We start from the raw sequence: 19,446 nt of genomic DNA, 5'->3' as shown, positions 1-19,446 counted from the left end.
TGGTGAGATAACCAAGCACAGGTGTCCTGGCAGCCACTCAAGGCAATTTCCCGACCTGATAATCTTTACATTGTTTACCAAACTTTACCTTTGATCTGCCTGTATGCATTGCTAAAGGGCAAATGTGTTTTGAGAGTAAATAAAAAGCAAAAGGGACACAGTCTCCACGCGTCTCTTCAAGAAAAGGCTCCACCTGGCCCCCAATACCTTCTAAATTTATATTTCTTGTATAGTATTTTTATTTGTTTGTATGCCCCTCCTTCAGATCCTGAACCCCACCTCGAAGGTCTTGGCGAGGTGACTCTAGTCCACACCACCTTCCCTCTGCTGGAGCCCAGGGTGAGACACTGCAAATGAAAATCCGGTGCTCTGATCCTTCCAAAAGAAGTGGTTTTGTCTCTAACAGGCCCCGTCTCTTCCTGGTGAATATAAGCCTCACTGCTTTTCACCACTAGATGCTACATGGCAGCTGTTCCCAGCTCTGGTGCTTTGGACTGCAGAGCCCAACCTGGGTGCAGGCCTCACTCCTCTCAGGAGGAGACCCCCACAGCCAAGATATCACTCCACACCATTGGCCTGGCACCTGTGGGAACTGGGCCATCCCTCTCATGACTCTACCCTTCCTACCAGTCTTGAGTGGGGAGGGGCTTTCATTTCTTCCTTAAGAATCTCCTCTTCAGCTAGTCTTCAGTTGGTAATTCAGGGTAATGTCCCCCAATTAATTTTTATTTCCCAATTGGTTTTGGGAGGAGACATATGAAAATTATACCTACCCTGCCACCATCTTGAAACCCCTGGCTTTTTCCCCACTTTATATCTATGGTTCTCTCTATCTCTCTATTTCTTTTTCTTCTTAAAGCAGACCTTTTAACGTTTCTCGCAATGTTGGTTTGGTGGTAAAAACTCCTTTATTTTTCCTTTGATCTGGGAAGCTCTTTATTTCACCTTCAATTTTATTTATTTATTTACTCATTTATTTTTTATCCTCATCCAAGGATATTTTCCCATTGATTTTTTAGGGACAGTGGAAGAGAAAGGGAAAGACAGAGAGAAAATATTGATGTGAGAGAAACACATTGATTGGTTGCCTCTGGCAAGTGCCTTGACCAGGGCCTGGTCTGTGGAGGAGCCTGCAACCAAGGTACATGCCCTTAATCGAAATCAAAACCGAGACCCTTCGTTCTGCAGGCTGATGCTCTAACCACTGATCAAAACCGGCTAGAGCCCACCTTCAATTTTAAATGATAGCCTTGCTGGATAGAGTAGTCTTGGTTTCAGATTCTTGCTTTTCATTACTTTGAATACTTGATGCCATTCACTTCTGGGCTGAAGTGTTTTTGTTGATGGATCAGCTGACAGCCTTATGGGAAATCCCTTGTAGGTAACCAACTGTCTCCATCTTGCTGCCTTTAAGATTTTCTCTTTGTCTTTACCTTTGCCATTGTAATTATGATGTGGCAGGGTTTTTCTTTCGGTTCATCTTGATTGGGACTCTATGGGCTTCCTGAATTTGTGTGTCTTTTTTCTTCACCAGGTTAGGGAAGTTTGCTGTTACTATTTTTTCAAACAGGTTCTCTATCCCTTGCTTAATTTCTTCTGCTGGTACCTCTATGATGTGGATGTTGTTACCTTTCATGTTGTCCCAGAGTTCCCTTAAGCTATCCTCATACTTTTTGATTCCTCTTTCTTTTTGTTGCTCTTATGGGGTATTTCTTTCTACCTTGTCTTCCAAATCACTGATTTGATCCTCTGCTTTATCTAACCTACTTTTCATTCCTTCCAGTGTATTCTTGATATCATTCTTCATATCTGTTTTCCCACCTCCACTGCCCCTCATCCCCCTAAGTTCTATGGTCTTTTTTTCATGCTGCTGTAGTTCTTATTAAGTTCCTGAGCATCCTTATAACCATTGCTTTGAGCTCTATATCTGATAAATTGCTTGCATCCATTTCATTTAGCTATTTTTTTTTCTGGAGACTCCTCCTTTTCTTTCATTTGGATTGTTTCCTTGTCTCCTCATTTTGGCTGTCTCTTTGTGTTTGTTTCCTTGTATGTGGGTAGACAAAAGGGCCACATGCTAACTGACAAGCTCAGGGAAGGCCTGCAAAATCAGAAACCTAGAGTAACCACACAGGATGGTCTGAAATTAAAATTTAACTAAAAATAGGTTATAGTGGGTGGTGATGTTCTAGGCCTGACAAAGATCAACTTAGATCTTTGCTGAGCCCATTTGTCTTTTTTCATCTAAAATAACATATCTGTGAAATGTCTGGGTAACTTGTACTAGTAACTTCCCTTTTGTTTTCCAGACCCCTCAGGGCCCAACAAATGGCACCAGGACTTTCCCTCATTGTTATTGTTATCAAGTTAATCATCAACTATTAACTATGTTAAACTATCCTGTATCCACCTATGTAAAAGAAGCACATGTCCAGCATTTCACTTTTTATCCTATCCCAGCGGTTTCTCCCTTTGCTTTATCCCACCTCCTTAATCTATCACCAATGAATTTCATGGAATCCACTTACGTATTTTCCTTTTGATGGTAATTTATAAAAACAAGGTATGAACTTCCCATTCTCTGGGGCATTATCTCAATTCATTGAGGTTCTGCTTCCCGGCATATGTTGACAGTTTGGCTCAAATAAACTCACAAAAATCTTTACAGGTTTCAGTGGTTTTTTATGAGATAGAGCTGCTGTGACACCCCATCCTTATGGGGTGGCCTTATGAAATAGGTGTCTGTGGGGCCCAGTGCTGGTCTCTTTGTTCTCTAAAGTTGGGTGCTCTAGGAATGTCCCTTGTGTGGGTTAAGTTGGCCCATTTGAGTTAAGCCTCCAGGCTGGGTGACTATCGGGGTAAAGCTCAATCACTAGGTATGAGATGCTCTGCAGGGGCTGCCCTCTCAGGCAGGGCTGTTCCCAGCAGAATCTGGTGCTGGCCGGGATCCCCCTTTGGGTGAGCCACTTGTGTGGCTAGTTGTGATGAGCTCTAGCGAGGTCTGAAGGCCTTCCCTGATTGTGTTGGTTCTGGGTCCACTGGGGTGGGTTTCATGTGCAGGTTACTATCAGTCACTGTTTGTGTCTGTGTGAGCTAGACCTGCATGTGTGTGGGAGGGGCCGATTTGTGTAAAAGGTTCGGCTTCTCCCAGCTTAGAGCTGCTGACAGACCTGTCTCCAACAGTCAGCTCTTCTTACCCCTCTGCCCCTCCTGAGTTTGCATCAATGAGGGGAAATTAGTACCTGTTTCAAAGCCAAACCCCTCAGTTTCTGCCAGGGTCTCCAACTCTAGTTCCCCCTAGAAGGGCCTGCTGTAGGTTCAGGTTGGGTGTAGCCAGCTGTCTCCTCTTCAAGAGCAAGTTTAGCCACCTTGGCTAAGGGGTACAGATCAAAGGAGTCTCCCGTTGAGGATGATACTGGCCCAGCCTGCAGGGATGGGCTAAGCACTTCTTCCTGGTCCCAGGCAATAGCCTCCGAGGGTCTCACACTTTGCATATCCTCCCCTCTGAGCCACTCTCCCCTGACAGAATTGCACCCATTGGGGATATTTGGGACTTGGCAGGGCTGATCCAAACAGTCTCCCCTTGGAGATGATGCTGGCAACCTGTAGGAGGCGGGGCAGGCACTCCTTCTTTCTGGGTCATTAGGGGAGCTCAGATTTGCTTCCCTGCAAAGCAGCCTCAGAGACCAGCCCTCGTTCCTTTGGCTCCCAGACAGAAGCCTCCTAGGGAGACACAATCCAAAAATCCCAGCTCTGTGCAGCTCCCTGGAGCCCTTGCACTGCCAGGCCAAGAAGGAGGAGTGAAAATCAGCCTTGCACAGCACTCAGGTTTCTCCATGCGTCTGTCTCAGCAGGACTGGGCTGAAATTCTCAGCTATGTTCAGCTCCTAACCCAGCTGGACAGGCTGACATTTCAGCTCTCCTGCACCATCTTCACCAGCAGTATGGGCCGAGAAGTCCCGGTCCTGAGCTAGTTCCGTGTGCCTCTGCACCCAACAGGACGGGGGCAGGCCTAGGAGCTCAACAGGTTGGGAAGCGGTGCCAACTGTGTGTGTGAGGTGGGAGAGACCGTTCCTCACCACCAGCCCACACCGTTTAATCACGGACAGGGTCTTTCCTGAAAGCCTTTCTAGAGAACAGAGGGCCCCTCACAGTCACTGCTGGGTGTGAAACCCAAGTATGGCCGAGTCCAGAGCAAACTCCAGGCTGGTGATGCAGCAATGGGAGCGCTCCTTCCCTAGGATGGTTGGTCAGAGCCTCCCAGGTGGACAGGATCCCCACTGATTCCCACCACCTGCTGTACATGGGCTCCACTCCTGTCTCTGTTGCTCTGGGTTGGGGATCCCTGCGTGGGGTTGAGACCCCACATTCCTAGGGGGAGGGAGTATTGCAGCTGTGCTGTCCCTGAGGCTTCTCAGCTGTCCCGGCATGAGGGGGATCTCCCTTTCAGCATCTCCGCACCTCTTTCCAGTTTGTATCTGGCTTTTCCTGTGCTGCTTGGTTCTACTATTTCAGCTCAGGTATAATTTGTTTTTCAAGTGGATTGCTCTGTAATTTAGCTGTAAATCCGGTCTGACTCTGGAAGCAAGCGACACAGCTTCCAGCTACTCTGCAGTTATCCTGGAATCCCAGCTGCTGTCATTTGCTTATATGACAATCCGAGGGAAAAGAGGTCAGTGCCCCTGACTCAATAGTCAGGTATTGCATGTTTTAAAAGTTCTTGCAGTACACTGTTTGACAGTTGCTGCCCTATAGCAATCATGTCAAACTCATGGCTAACATGTTACATACCTGGTTTACTTATTTAAAGAGGCCTACAGCCTGTAGGCCATTAGTTTGACATGCTTGCCCTACAGCAGTGGTTCTCAATCTGTGGGTTGCAACCCCTTTGGCGGATGAATGACCCTTTCACAGGGGTCGCCTAAGACCATCCTGCATATCAGATATTTATGTTACGATTCATAACAGTAGCAACATTACAGTTATGAAGTAGCAACGAAAATAATTTTATGGTTGGGTCACAACATGAGGAACTGTATTTAAAGGGTCAGAAGGTTGAGAACCACTGCTCTACTGTCTAGCACTGATAAGAAAGGTAACGGGTCTGTTGAGTTGAAGTTTCAGCAATGATGTGGGCAAGCACCTGGGAAACCAAACATCAAGGCTGCAGCTCAGCTCTGAGAAAAATGCAGCTACTGAAGTCCATGAGGGGCTGCAGGTATTGCTGAGGCTGCAGCATAGCCTCAGTGCCCAGCAACCTAAGAAACCGGGAGATCTTCCTAGCCCTCATCTTTCACACAGGGAGGTTCATGGTCATCTGCATGAAAGCCATTGTCATCGTCATTTGAGATCTGACTCTTCTCACCTTTGTTGGTGTAACTGAGGAAGGCAAAGGTTATCGTTGTAACAGGAGTGTCTGGGTTGGGGCATAAATAAAATTAGACTCTGTTGTAATGTGGAGATAGACAAAGGAAACACTATAGTTTGTGTTGCAGCGGGATCCCAGGGCATTGAGAGGGAGTACTTAATAGGCTAGGAGGTAGCAGTTAATAGAAGCTAAGTTGCAAACAGAGAAAACATATAGGGCTTCTGAAATAAAAGTCACCATAAATAGGAGTTTGTGTAGCTACCAGGACCAGACTTGTCAGGTAGGCTCTGTGGGGAGTGGAGAGCAATGGTTCAGTTCAGCCGGCAGGCTGATCCAGATCTCTGGGAGGCACACGAACATCTTAAAATTGGGATGTTAATAATGAAAGAGTTTTATCATTTGGGGCACAAGTGGCTCTACTATGAGATCCTCCTTCAATAAATTGCATTATGGGAAACAAGACCCTCTCCTACCAGCTGAGGAAACTGGCTTTAGAGCCTCTACAATACACAAGGAGATGCCACAGCAGCAACAGCACCCAGGAGCAATTGGCACGACCAATGGAGTGGCCAAAGGAGAGCATTGCAGGCATAGGCAGCTGGTGTGTGGACGTAGGCCAGTGATGGCGAACCTTTTGAGCTCAGCGTGTCAGCATTTTGAAAAACCCTAACTTAACTCTGGTGCTGTGTCACATACAGAAATTTTTTTTTAAAATATATTTTATTGATATTTTACAGAGAGGAAGGGAGAGAGATAGAGAGTTAGAAACATCAATGAGAGAGAAACATCGACCAGCTGCCTCCTGCACATCTCCTACTGGGGATGTGCCCGCAACCCAGGTACATGCCCTTGACCGGAATCGAACCTGGGACCTTTCAGTCCGCAAGCCAACGCTCTATCCACTGAGCCAAACCGGTTTCGGCTAGAAATTTTTTTAATATTTGCGACCATAGTAAAACAATGATTTATATATTTTGTCTTTTTTACATATATTTTTTATTGATTAAGATATTACATATGTATCTTTATCCCCACGTTACCCCCTACCCCGCCCCCCCCCCCCCCCCCCCGCTCATGCCCTCACCCCCCTCGTTTTCCGTGTCCATTGGTTAGGCCTATATGCTTGCATATAAGTCCTTTGGTTGATCTTTCCCCCTTACCCCCACCCTCCCCTACCTTCCCTCCAAGGCCCGACAGTCCAATCAATGCCTCTCCGTCTCTGGATCAGTCCTTGTTCATCAGTTTATGTTGTTCATTATATTCCACAAATGAGTGAGATCATGTGGTATTTATCCGCTCTCCAGTTCCATCCATGCTGTGGCAAATGGTAAGAGTTCCTTTTTCTTCTTCCTCTTCTTAAAGAATCCCTTTCAGCATTTCATATAATGCTGGTTTGGTGGTAATGAACTCCTTTAGCTTTTTCTTATCTGTGAAGCTCTTTATCTGACCTTCTATTCTGAATGAGAGCTTTGCTGGATAAAGTAATCTTGGTTGTAGGTTCTTGCTATTCATCCCTTTCAATATTTCTTGCCACTCTCTTCTGGCCTGCATGGTTTCTGTTGAGAAATCAGCTGACAGTCGTATGGGTACTCCCTTGTAGGTAACTGACTTTCTTTCTCTTGCTGCTTTTAAGATTCTCTCTTTGTCTTTTGCTCTTGGCATTTTAATTATGATGTGTCTTGGTGTGGTCCTCTTCGGGTTCCTTTTGTTTGGGGTTCTCTGCACTTCCTGGACTTGTAAGTCTATTTCTTTCACCAGGTAGGGGAAGTTTTCTGTCATTATTTCTTCAAATAGGTTTTCAATATCTTGCCCTCTCTCTTCTTCTGGTATCCCTATAATTCTGATGTTGGTACGCTTGAAGTTGTCCCAGAGGCTCCTTACACTATCTTCATATTTTTGGAATCTTTTTTCTTTTTCAGTTGGGTATTTTTTGTTTCTTTGTATTTCAAATCTTTGACTTGATTCTTGGGATCCTCTTGTCTGCTGTTGGATCTCTGTATATTATTCTTTATTTCAGTCAGTGTATGCTTAATTTCTAGTTGGTCCTTTTCCATATCCTCGAGGGTCTCACTAGATTTCTTGAGGGTCTCACTAAATTTATCGGCGGTTTCCATAAAATTCTTGAAAAACCTTATAAACGTGGTTCTGAACTCTATATGCAGTTGTTTGCTTTCCTCCATTTTTGTCATTTGTGACCTGTTTCTTTGTCTCCTCATTTTTTATGCTTCCCTGTGTTGGTAGAGTGGTTTTGTGTGCTAGGTGTCCTGTAGGGCCCAGTGGCTCAGCCTCCCCCGTTACCTGAGGTGGACACTCTTGGTGCACCCCCTTGTGGGCTTTGTGCACAGTCTTGTTGTAGTTATGCCTTGATTGTTGTAGGATCACTGGGAGGAATTGACCTCCAGGCCAATTGGCAGTGAGAATCAGCTGTGTCTGCAGTGGGAGAACTTCTGTGCTGGAGACACCCTTCTGGGGCAAGACTTGCTTCAGTGGGGCTTTGGTGCTCACTGAGTCTGCCTCCTGGGTGTGTCCCTTATGGATCTGAGGAGTTGTAATCCGGATGGTCCCCCTCTGACCACTGGGTACACTGGCTCTTGGAGGTTACCCAGCAGGATCTATGAAGAGAACTGCAGATTCCCCTTCCTTTTTTGGAGTTTGGAGGTGCCCTGATGAGGCCCAGCTGTGAAGCAATGCAAGCTGCTGTGGGGCCTTGGGCCTTCTCTTGGAAGTTCTGGGTTTGTGGCCCAGCTGCAGTTTGTTAGGTAATTTTCAGGTTGCAAAGGGCCAGGGCATTCATATGCAAAGCCTCTGCCGCAGCCTGGGTGGGGCGAGGTCTCAGAGAATCAAAGGGCAGAGCAAGGAACTATGGCGGATTCTCAGCCCTGCCCTAAGGGGCCGCGCGTGTCTCAGTGTCCTGATAATTTAATTGCTGCAAGCACCTCTGAGGGAAAGCCGCCCTCAAGTTCCGAGTTCTGCCCCCTGCCAGACAGTCCAGTTTCTCCCCGTATGAGTCCTGGGTCCCCAGAGACTTCCCGGAAGTGGAGTTCAGAGCAGTCGAGAGGTTGTGACTCCCTCCTGATTCAAAAAGACAGCTGCGTCCTCAGGTACCAGCCCCTTTCCGCGCACTCTCGAGCCTCCGTACCTTTGCACTTTACTTCCGCAGCTCCTCACCCTCAACGTGCTTTTCTCTTTCCCTCTAGTTGTAGAATTTCCACTCTGCCAGCCTTCCTGTAAGTTCTGGATGATGTCCGTTTTGTCTTTTTATTGTGTTTTGAAATTGTTGTAGGAGGCAGCAATTTCGGTGTTTCCCTATGCCGCCATCTTAGTTTCTCTTCTTCTGTTTGGATCTCATGATATTTATTTTATATATTTAAATGCCATTTAACAAAGAAAAATCAACCAAAAAAATGAGTTTGCATGTCACCTCTGACATGAGTGTGAGAGGTTCACCATCACTGACCTAGGCAAAGGCTTGATGCAAAAGATGAAGCCACAGGGATCTAGATGGAAGCAGAGATGACAGCAACAGCAGTAGGGCAGGCAACTGCCCCATGGCCACTGGAAGTGAGAGTCTCTTGGGGGATGCCCGCAATAGTGCATCAGCAGCGCAGGGGTCCAAACTGGTTCCTAGAGCAGTACACAGAGGAAACACCAGCTAAGGAAGTGGAGAGATGACAGCAAGAATGTAAGGACTCCATCCCATAGAAAGCAAGTGAGGGGCTCTCCAACATCTAGACCAGGAAGCAAGAGTGCCCCCTGCAGGTGGCAGCTCCCCAGCCACTGTCCTCACAGAATGCTGCAGCCTCTGCAACCCCTCTAGCTCCTCCACCCCTGCCCAGAAATGCCAAGAAGCTCCCAGCTCTTTTCCACTATCTGGGCAGTAATGTTGAGGTGAAGGACAAAGAGAAGTTGGTACAGCAAGCCCTGCTGTTGAAATATGCAAATGCATATGCTTTTGCAGTAGTTGTAGGTTATTATGAACTTGCTTCCTCATCTGCTCCTCACTCTGCTTCCCTGGCTTTGTTCTTCTCAGGAACTCATTTTCATGGAAATCTGTAAAACCCAGACACTGATGATGCCGCTGAACTCACAGGGATCAGTGAGGTGCAGATGAGGTCATGGACTGAGGGTGCTCTGTAAACTCTAAGGGACATGTGTGTAGTGTCGGGAAAGTTCCCAGAACCCAGATGGGGTGAGTGTGAGTCAACAAGGAAGAAAATTGTCCAAAGGAGTTCTTAAAAGACCAACACCAGGTGGCTCAGATTGCAGGGCAGCATAAATAGCCCGAGCCTGTGGGCCAAGGAAGTGCTCATTGCCTGGAGACCCTGGGCACTAGAGGACGCAATGGTGAGTGTCAGTGCCGGCCTCTCTTTTTGTTTTCTCTGTGTCCAGCGAATGTCCCCCTGCCATTTGGGGTGCTCTAATGTACTGGTGTTGAGGAAGACAAGGTCTATGTAGCTCTTCTGCTCTGGGAGGTGTGGGTGTAGGTGTGGGCGTGAGCAGGCAGCCTAGTGGGGGAAGAAGGACCATTCTTCTGGCCCTCACTCTGCTTCCTTTACTCAGTGGGAGATTTGCCTTCTGTGCTGGGGGAGTGTGGGTGAGTGGGATATGACACCCACCCGGACCCCAGATGCCATTGTCAGGAAGCTGCAGGTGGGAATGCAATTTCAACTTCTTGCTTGGCTCTCTCCACCCCTGATTTCTTCAGGAAGGAAGGTGGTGGAGAAGAAACAACCCGGGCATTCCCAGGCCTGGGGTCAAAGTCGATCTTGGTACCAACTGCCCATTTTACATGGATAAACATGGTTTTCTCTTAGCTTCAAATGTTTGTTTTAAAAAGACACCCACTAGACAAGTTTACTGATTTCCAATTAATTTTTAGAGGAGTCATTTTTCAATAATACCTTAGTCTGACATTGAGGCATAAAGTGAACACTGTGTGGGTTTAAGGGGATATGGTTCTGCCCAGTACCTCTACAGGCCCAGCGAAGAGGCCCCATCCCAGTCCTAGGTCTCCAACCCTGTGAGGGGGCTCCTGCCCAGGCCCTTTCTGCTACTATGAGCTGTGGTGCCCTCTGTGCCATCTTGAGCTATTGGGTAAAATGCCTGTTGCTTTTCATTCTTCCCCAGATGTGGGCACAGGGCCCTTGATGTGGCAGCTGCACACCAGGGGGCAATGTCCTGGCTCTGGCTGGAGCCTTTGGTGCTTGTGGCTGAGCCTCTCTGCCCCAGCAAGTGCCATGCTGCTGGCCTGTGAGCTTGCCTGGTGTTTAGAGACTCCCATGATGCCCGAGGAAGTGGTAAACTCAGAATGAGAAAGAACTGGTGCCAACAGGGTCCTCCGCAGCCCAGAACCACCAGCAGGTGGAGAAGAAAGCACTTCTGTGGCCAGGAAGGCCCTCCACTGCCTCCCCCTCAGGCTGCCTGGCGATCCCTTCTCCTTTGGCTCTGTCCCTCAGGCTTGTTCTTAGCCTCTGCACTCCTATGCGTGCTTTCCTGGCTCCTAACTTTACAGTTTCTCTCAAGAGGAAAGAAGCCCCCCATTGGGAGTGACCAGGTCCTGCATCCGCCCTGACCTCACTTAGCTGCAGAGTCCGTCTCACATGTCACTGGACATCCTACTGAACATCTGTTTTTTCTCCACCTAAAACCACCTTTTCCCTTACGGACGGAGCTCACCTCACATGCCCTCCTCCACAAGGCCCCTCTCCCAAGTCGTCCAAGGTGGAGGGGCAGCACTCTAGGCATCCCAGGGTCTCTCCAGCTATTCTGAGAATGTTTTCTGGGTTCCATCTGGAACTTTCTTTATGGAGACAGTGTCTAGTCCAGGAATGGCAGACCACCTGGCAAACATGTAGCCATGTGCCCATCTTGAGCATTCTGGCTCTTTCCCGACAAGCACTGAAATGGCCTGTGCAGGTCCATCCAAGGCTACAAGTGACAGGAAATGGGTTTGCCCGGCCACCTTGCTGATACAGAGAGGGAGAAGGAGGTTCAAAGAGGGGAACTGTCCTGCCCAAGGGCACTTCATAAGTCCTTCTTGATGTGACAGGTGGCCTCAGTGAGGAGTTCACATCCTAGCCGTGCCAATGGCAGTGAAAGGAAAGTCACTAGAAGGGACAAAACGGGGCATCTGAGAAGAGGTAGATGTTGCTGATAACCATGTCAGAGGTCAGCTGGGTAACTCATGCCCTCCCAGGCCAGATTGTATGGCCGCCTTGTCCTAAGTTGCTTTCAGAGTTATGCTGCTCCTGATCCCACAGAAGGGGCAAGGCAGCAGGAAAGTGCCTCTCTGACTTCTGGGATCTGGGCTAAGTAATAGCCCATGTTCTGGAACCAAGAGCATGTCCTTTCTCTTTCTGTCCACCCCTGAAGGCCATGCTTCTCTTCTCTGTGCTGTTCCTGCTCACACAGCCTTCAAGGTCATGGGGAGCAGAGGTGAAGAGCCTTTCCAAGAAACCTTTGATTGATGACTGCACCCTGGTGATGTGTAACCCTGTGGAGAAAGGCCTGCCTGGTCGTGATGGACGACATGGGAAAAAGGGCCCCCGAGGCGAGAAGGGGGATCCAGGTAGAGCTGGGACCATGGGCTTGTCCTGGTGAGCATGGGTGGGCACTGGAATCATAACCTACTCAGCAACTCTGGATGTTCTGCCATGAAAGCCCTGGAAATGGACTCCTTGGGGAGACGTCCCCTAGACATTCAGTCCACCTAGAGCACCTCATTACCAGTTGGCAAATGACAGGCTGCCCTGAGCCCGGAGCTGTTATTCCCCTCCCCTAGCTGTCAGGATTCCTCCCCTAGGATCTTCTGATTCCTCTCACCCCAACAATGAGAAAATCGTGAGTAAATGACTGGTCTTCCTGGCCCTCTAGAACCAAGCTGCGGCAGTTATAATTGTTCATTGTGGTTGAACGATTTCTGTGCAGTGTGTTAATATCTAACTAAATTCTACTACATGAAAGGTGGGCAAATATGAGGCCTTATGGCCCCACACTCAGGCCTGATGAAAAGGATTTACCTAAATGCACTACAGAGGGGAGGAAAGGGAGCTCATATTTTATAACTGGACGTTTGTAGCTTTTGACCTTCACTCGTTTTGCCCACCACCCAATTCCCATCTTATGCAACCACCAATAATCTGATAGCTGCATTTATGAGTTCAGATTCTTTGTTTTGTTTCTTAGAATCCAGATATAAGTGAGATCACACTGTATCTGTCTTAATTTGTATGACTTATGGCACTTAGCATAATTTCTTCAAGATCCATTCATGTTGAGGCAAAGGGTAGGATTTTTTTATGGCTGAATAATATTCCAGTGTGTGTGTGTGTGACTTTTTTATCCATTCATCCATTATGGACACTGTTCGGTTGTTTCCACCTCTTGGCTACTGTAAGAAATGCTGCAATGAACATGTGGGTACAGACATCTTTTCAAATTAATGTTTTATTTCCTTTGGATAAAACCCAGAAGTGGTATGGCTGGATCATACTTTTTAAAGAAATTATCTTTTTAATGTCTTAAGGAAACTCCATATTGGTCTCCATAGTGGCTGCACCAATTTACAATCCCACCACAGTGCATAGGGGTTCTTCTTCTCCGCATCCTCACCAACACTTGTGAGCTTTTGTGTTTTTCATAGTCGCCATTCTAGGAGGGGTGAGAAAATATCTTGTGGCTTTTATTTGCATTTCCCTGGTGACTCATGTCAGGGATCATTTCTGATATAAAGTTTGGTCCTAGGAAGGGGAAAGCAAGGAGTCCATGATCCAGGGTAAAAGCTGGCAGATCCCCTGCTGTAATCCTGCAGCCTCAGGGCATGGAGGGTGCACTGCATGGAAATAAGACAGTTCTTGGCTTCACGTCCCCATAACAGCTCTGGCAGGCCTGTTTCCTCACCTGTGAAACGGGGATGTGCACACCCGTCTCCTGGATCACCACTGGACTGAGGAGTATGGAGGTGGAATGTCTACACTTGCGGACCCTGAAGGAATGCAGGGCTGACCTGCAGGTACTGCTCCTCCTAGGACCAGGGCCAGGTTTATGTCCATTTCTTCTGCTGCTGCAGGTTCACCAGGAGCTCCAGGGCCAATGGGGATGCCTGGACCTGCTGGCCCAGTTGGGCCCAAAGGGGACAATGGATCTGCTGAAGAACCTGGACCGAAGGGAGACTCAGGGCCACGTGGTGAGCAGTGGGTGTGGACTGCAATGCCTGCCACTAGGCCATGCAGGAGGATGCACATACCCATCCCAGGAAGGAGGGTGCCCTGCGGGTGGTGCTGTGTTCACGCAGGGAAGGCAGTAATACTGCTGGGCGGCGTCTGTAGGATGGTGCTGTTCTCTGACCTCTATGACTGCTCTCACCTTCTCACGCTCTCTCCCTTCCAACAAGACTCCGTGCACTGACTGGCTGGTCCTTTCGCAGGACCTCTGGGACCTTCAGGTGTGCCCGGGGTGGCTGGAGCAGCGGGTCTATCAGGAATGCAGGGGAATGTGGGACCACAAGGTGAGCCAGGCCCCAAAGGAGAGCCTAGGCCCCAAGGTAGGAGGTTGGTGTGTGGATGTCCGGAAGGGAGAGGGAGGAATGACAGTGGCAACCTATGATGTGACCTGAGGATGCTCAGCGTTCCAGGGAAGCCAGGCCACCTCCACTGGCAGGCCTTGCTGTGATCCCTGCCCCCCGAACCCCCACATCTGGAGGATCCCAGACAGTGGAGTGCACAGCCCCCCAGTTCTCCTTTTCCACATAGAGCCAAGGAAATGATCCAGGCTGCACACACTCTCAGCAGCCTTTGTCCCAATCTCTTCCTTCCTCAGGAGAAGTGGGTGCCTCAGGCGTGCAGGGCTCTGCAGGGACAAGAGGGCCCCCAGGTTTCAGAGGAGAAAATGGTGCCCCTGGTGAGCGTGGAGCCCCTGGGATTGCAGGGCCAGCAGGTGAGTGATGGGAAAAGCTGGGCGGGCCTTCGGGCCTCCTGTGTCCACCTGAAGCTGCGGAGGCCTGTCCCTCCCCCATCACCCGCCAGCTCTGAGCTGCAGCACTGGGCCTTGGAGAGTCTGTGCAAGGAGGTGCCTTGCTGGGCTTGAGCTCTGTAACTGGAGAGAGTGCGGTGTGAGAAGCAGGGACAGTCTGCATCTTGGGAAGGCCGGGTGCGGGGTGATGGGTCAGTACTCTACAGAGAGTGTGCGTGGCTGGCTATGGGACAGACTGTATGTGGGAGGGTGTATTGCTGGACAATAGCACAGCCCATATGCTGGGAGGGGGAAAATGGGGGAAAATGTGTGCTGAGCTCACCCTCCTCTTCTTGTCTGATCTCAGGGCCTGCAGGACGTTCGGACCCACAGGGACCTACAGGCACCAGGGGCCCCCCAGGACTGAAGTGGTATAGAGGTGCTTCTCGGGAGAGAAGAGAAAAGGGAGAGCGTGGGCTTCCAGGTAAGGTCACCTCCCCTGGATCTGGGCGCCCCACTAAATTGCAGAGGGAGGAGGCCCTCTGCTCAGTGATCAGCCCATTTTATGGGGGGTGTGAAACTGGGAAAGGCTGTCAGGCTGAAGACAGGAAGATGAGGCTCTGGATAGACCCTGTGCTCAGGGACGGGCCAGCCTCAGCAGCTTCCCACCTGATCACTGGGACAGCTCAGCTCTCTCCCAGTTCATGAGAGAGCTGTGAGCACCAAATAACCCAGGGATGCGGAGTACCTGAGGGTTGTGCAATCCACCCCCCTTTCAGGAATGTGCTCTCAGACTCACAGAATGTGCTGTGAAATGCCATCTGGATCAGAGTTAGTCGGGTGCCAGCACCTGCTCAGGGCACAGTGTGCTCACTACAGAGCCTCAGGGACCTGTGGGCAGCAGGGGCAGCTGTGTCAGTGGCTGTGGACTTCCTGGGGTCCAGCCCCTTACCCTCCCCCAAGAAAGCCTGTCACTGAGCACCCTTACCTAGGGACCCTGACTCTGAGATGATCCCTGACTGTTAGGGACTGGTCTTCACTGAGCCTCTCTCTCCTGCAGACAACGCTGATCTGAGGCGGCAAGTGAAGGCCTTGCAGGGGCTGGTAGGACGCCTGCTGGGAGCCTTCCTTCAGTATAAGAAAGGTGAGTTCCTGGACCTGGACCTGAGCCAGTCGCCAAGGGCAGGCCCCAGGCGGGGTCTGTGTTTGGGTTTGGAGTTGGCCGGGCCTGAGGCAGGCCTGGTTCTAGGATTGGGGGCTCTAGGGTGGTAGTGGGTTTGGATGATGGGCTGGACCTGGGACTGGGGCAAGACCTGGGGCTAAGGTAAGTGTGGGGCAGAGCAGGGCAGCCACATGGTCCAGGAGCTGGAAGCAGATGCCAGGGACACGGAGCAGGGTGTGGCCCCTACACCAGCTCAGTGGGCTGGCGCCAGCATGGTCAAGGCTACCAGCTCCAGCCCCCACCATCACAGGCACCTGTGACCCGAGCCAGATCAATGCCGCAAGCCCAGTGCAGTTCAGACCTTCCCTCCCGCCATCCTGTGCTGGTCCCTGGACACCCCACTACCCAGGATGCATTTCTTATCTCTATGGGGCTAGTTGTGCAAACCCTTCAAGATGTTGCTGCCTAGCCCACAGCAGGAGCAACTGCAGACACTGTCCTGAGAGTTGGGGCTGGGATGCTGTGCTTGCATTCAAGGCTGTGAAGGCCTGACCTTGGCATGTGGCCACTGAGAGTCTCACCTGAGACAGGCCCTGGGTCCGGCAGGGGGCAGGCTGCCTCTGGACTCTGCCCAGTGCTGGGCTCTCCCACTCCGCCCTGGGTGTTCATAGTGGAGACTCTTCCCTACTTGAATGCTGAGGAGTCAGAGGCTCCAGCAGCACAGCCCAGTGCCTGTGCCTGTGGGCATCTCCACCTCAGTCCCTAATTTGCCCTCCTCCTCTCCGCTTTCCCCATGTCAGCTTTGAGCTCAAATCATTCAGCAAATCTCATTGATCCAAAGAGGAGTTTCTGAAGGAGGAGAGCACACAGGGGTGAGACAGAGGGTTGGCTCCTACCTACCTAAGGCCACTGAGTACCCACATACCAAGGGTGAGGTTTCAAGCATTTGGTATGTCTCCCTCTCTCCACAAACATGCATGTGCACTCCCTCCCTCACATGCACACTGATGCACAAGAGAATTCATGATGACCTGCCACACATATGTGTATTACACACATGCCATCACTCATCTCACGACATCTACACCCACAAGCATACACACATATTCACACACACCAGGTGGGCCTTCAGTGCTCCCATGTGCCTTCAGATGGACATGTGGCCATATTCGTGTATGCACACACAGACCCACCTGGGTGCATGTAGTGAATGGCAGATGAACTCCTGTCCAGGGCTGCTCTGGGCGCCCTCCTGAGCCTGTGAAGAGTCTGCCCCCTGACACTGGTGGAAGGGTCACAGTGGGTCGGGGTGCAGCCTGGGCTCCTCATCAGCCCTTTGGAGCTGGAGCACAGCCCTCTCAGCAGCCCTGAAGGCTTCTATGCATGAAACCAGAAGAAAAGGAGATGGAAAATGAGCCCGGCCAGCGTGAACCAGTGGTTGAGCATTGGCCTATGAACCAGGAGATAATGGTTCGATCCCTGGTCAGGGCATGACCCCCAGTAGGGGGTGTGCAGGAGGCAGCCAATCAGTGATTCTATGTCATCATTGATGTTTCCTTCTCCCTCTCCCTCTCCCTTCCTCTCTGAAATCAATAAAAATTTATTAAACCGCACACACACACACACACACACACACACACACACACACACACAGTTAAAGGGATGGAAAATGAGATGGACTGAAAAGCGGTGTTGAATGTCACACAGGTGTGCTTTTATAAATTGTATTCTCATCTTAGAGATGAGGAACTGGAAACCCCGAAAAAGGAAGTGATTTTACCTTGTCCACCTGGACAGTCATGGCCAAGGCGGGGCTGAATGCCTGGCCCTTTGACTCCCAGACAGGCCTCTCTCCAGCACTGACTCTCTCCTGCCCCTGACGCCCATGCACACCTCTCAGCTGTCCTTGTCCTTTCTCCCAGCTCTCCAGCCTCCCCCACATGCACACCTGGAGGCCAGCACTGGGCGCACACAGTGCAGAGATTAGCACAGCGCTGCCCTCAGATGGCCCACCTTCTCCTCTTCTTTCCCACATCCACACCCGGCACGGACCTCCCTGTCAATGCCACATGCCCTGCTGTTGTTCAGGGTCCACAGTGAGATCAGAGGGAGCTGCTTCCTTGTTTCCAGCACTCAGAGGCCGCGGTGCCATTTCGCTGCACGACGCCAAAGCTTCCCAGTCCCACCCAGTACCTGGGAAACCGATTCAGCCATGCAACATGGGTGCAATAGAAAGAGCACATCTCAGCTCTAGTGTGAGATCAGATAAGGGTGACCCCCAACTCTACATGTGATGGTCACAAGAAGTTGAGCCTCTTACTTAACCTCTCTGAGCCCAGTGTTCTCACCTGTAACTAGACAGGCAGATCCACCTCCCAGAGCGCACCGCAGAACCAGGGTCTCACCTTTGTCCTCCCTGGTGCTCTGAGGCCCTATATGGGAGGCCTGGGGCTCTGGTTGGAGCACAAAGGTCTCAGAGCCATGGAGCTTTGGCAGGGGCCCCCAGATCCCAACCTGACTGTGCTCTCCTCCTAGTGGAGCTCTTCCCCCACGGCCAAGATGTTGGCCAGAAGGTCTTCAAGTCAGCAGGCTTTCTGAAAACTTTTTATGAAGCATGGCAAGTGTGCGCACAGGCCGGGGGGCAGCTGCCCTCCCCACGTTCTGCAGCTGAGAACCATGCCTTGCAACTGCTGCTCGAGGCTGAGGACAAAGGTGCTGCGTTCCTGAGCATGACTGACTTCAAGAAAAAGGGCTGGTTCACCTACCCAGGAGGGAAACCCCTGGTCTATTCCAACTGGAACCCCGGGGAGCCCAACAACGATGGAGGCAAGGAGCACTGTGTGGAGATGTACACCACCGGCAAGTGGAATGACAAGGTCTGTGGAGTGAAGCGCCTTGTGATCTGCGAGTTCTGAGCCCTCGGGGTGGGTGGGGCATCTTTGGTCCAGGAACCTGGCCCAGACACGTGTGCTGCCCACATGACAAGGAAGAGCTGACAGCTCTGTGACCGGGCTTCTGCACAGAGCCCTGGGATGAGGCCAGCCAAGGGCTCCCATGGAACTCCTCTCTCAGAATAAAATACGAAACTGGCTTCACTGGCTGCTCTGTCAGAGGAAGAAGGGTGATCCTGCTTTCCCAGTTGCAAGGGATAAAATTAGGCTCCAAAATCCAAAGGCTCCTCCTCAGCCCTCTGCCTCCTCAAACTGTCAACCCAGCTAGTCACTCCCTGCTCTGCCACTCCCTCCTCCGCCACTCCCTCCTCTGTCACTCCCTCCTCTGCCACTCCCTCCTCTGTCACTCCCTCCTCTGCCACTCCCTCCTCTGCCACTCCCTCCTCTGTCACTCCCTCCTCTGCCACTCCCTCCTCTGTCACTCCCTCCTCTATCACTCCCTCCTCTGCCACTCCCTCCTCTGCCACTCCCTCCTCTGTTACTCCCTCCTCTGTCACTCCCTCCTCTGCCACTCCCTCCTCTATCACTCCCTCCTCTGCCACTCCCTCCTCTGCCACTCCCTCCTCTGTCACTCCCTCCTCTGTTACTCCCTCCTCTGCCACTCCCTCCTCTATCACTCCCTCCTCTGCCACTCCCTCCTCTATCACTCCCTCCTCTGCCACTCCCTCCTCTGCCACTCCCTCCTCTGTTACTCCCTCCTCTGTCACTCCCTCCTCTGCCACTCCCTCCTCTGCCACTCCCTCCTCTTTCACTCCCCAGTCTGTAACTCCCTCCCCTGACACTCCCTCCTCTGTCACTCCCTCCCCTGACACACCCTCCTCTGTCACTCCCTCCTCTTGCTGTGGTGTCCCCTTATACCAGTTCCTTGTCTTCCTCTTTTGCTAGGCCCTCCTCCTCTTGATCACTTAATGGTGACCTGCTCAAGACTTAGCTCTCCATTCTCTCCTCTCCGCACCCTCACTTGAGGGATGAGCTCATTCTGTCCAGGGCTCAGATCCCTGGCACCCACATTACAT

The 19,446-nt window shown here is 50.7% G+C and overlaps 1 protein-coding gene across 1 annotated transcript; it reads left to right on the top strand.

Moving 5' to 3' along the window:
• Window positions 1–9,631: 9,631 nt before the first annotated feature.
• On the top strand, window positions 9,632–18,575 carry LOC132214780 (pulmonary surfactant-associated protein D-like). The gene is made up of 8 exons (XM_059662215.1): window positions 9,632–9,712; window positions 11,741–11,936; window positions 13,437–13,553; window positions 13,794–13,910; window positions 14,186–14,302; window positions 14,685–14,801; window positions 15,378–15,461; window positions 18,015–18,575. Exons 1-8 carry the CDS (start codon window positions 9,710–9,712, stop codon window positions 18,392–18,394), a joined length of 1,131 nt encoding a protein of 376 aa, XP_059518198.1. The 5' UTR covers window positions 9,632–9,709; the 3' UTR covers window positions 18,395–18,575.
• Window positions 18,576–19,446: the final 871 nt, after the last annotated feature.

The sequence above is a fragment of the Myotis daubentonii genome, chromosome 13, assembly GCF_963259705.1.
Source record: "Myotis daubentonii chromosome 13, mMyoDau2.1, whole genome shotgun sequence".
Taxonomy (NCBI): Eukaryota; Metazoa; Chordata; class Mammalia; order Chiroptera; family Vespertilionidae; genus Myotis; species Myotis daubentonii.
Note: the sequence above shows the minus strand (reverse complement) of the source record. Positions and strands in the feature narration are given on the sequence as shown.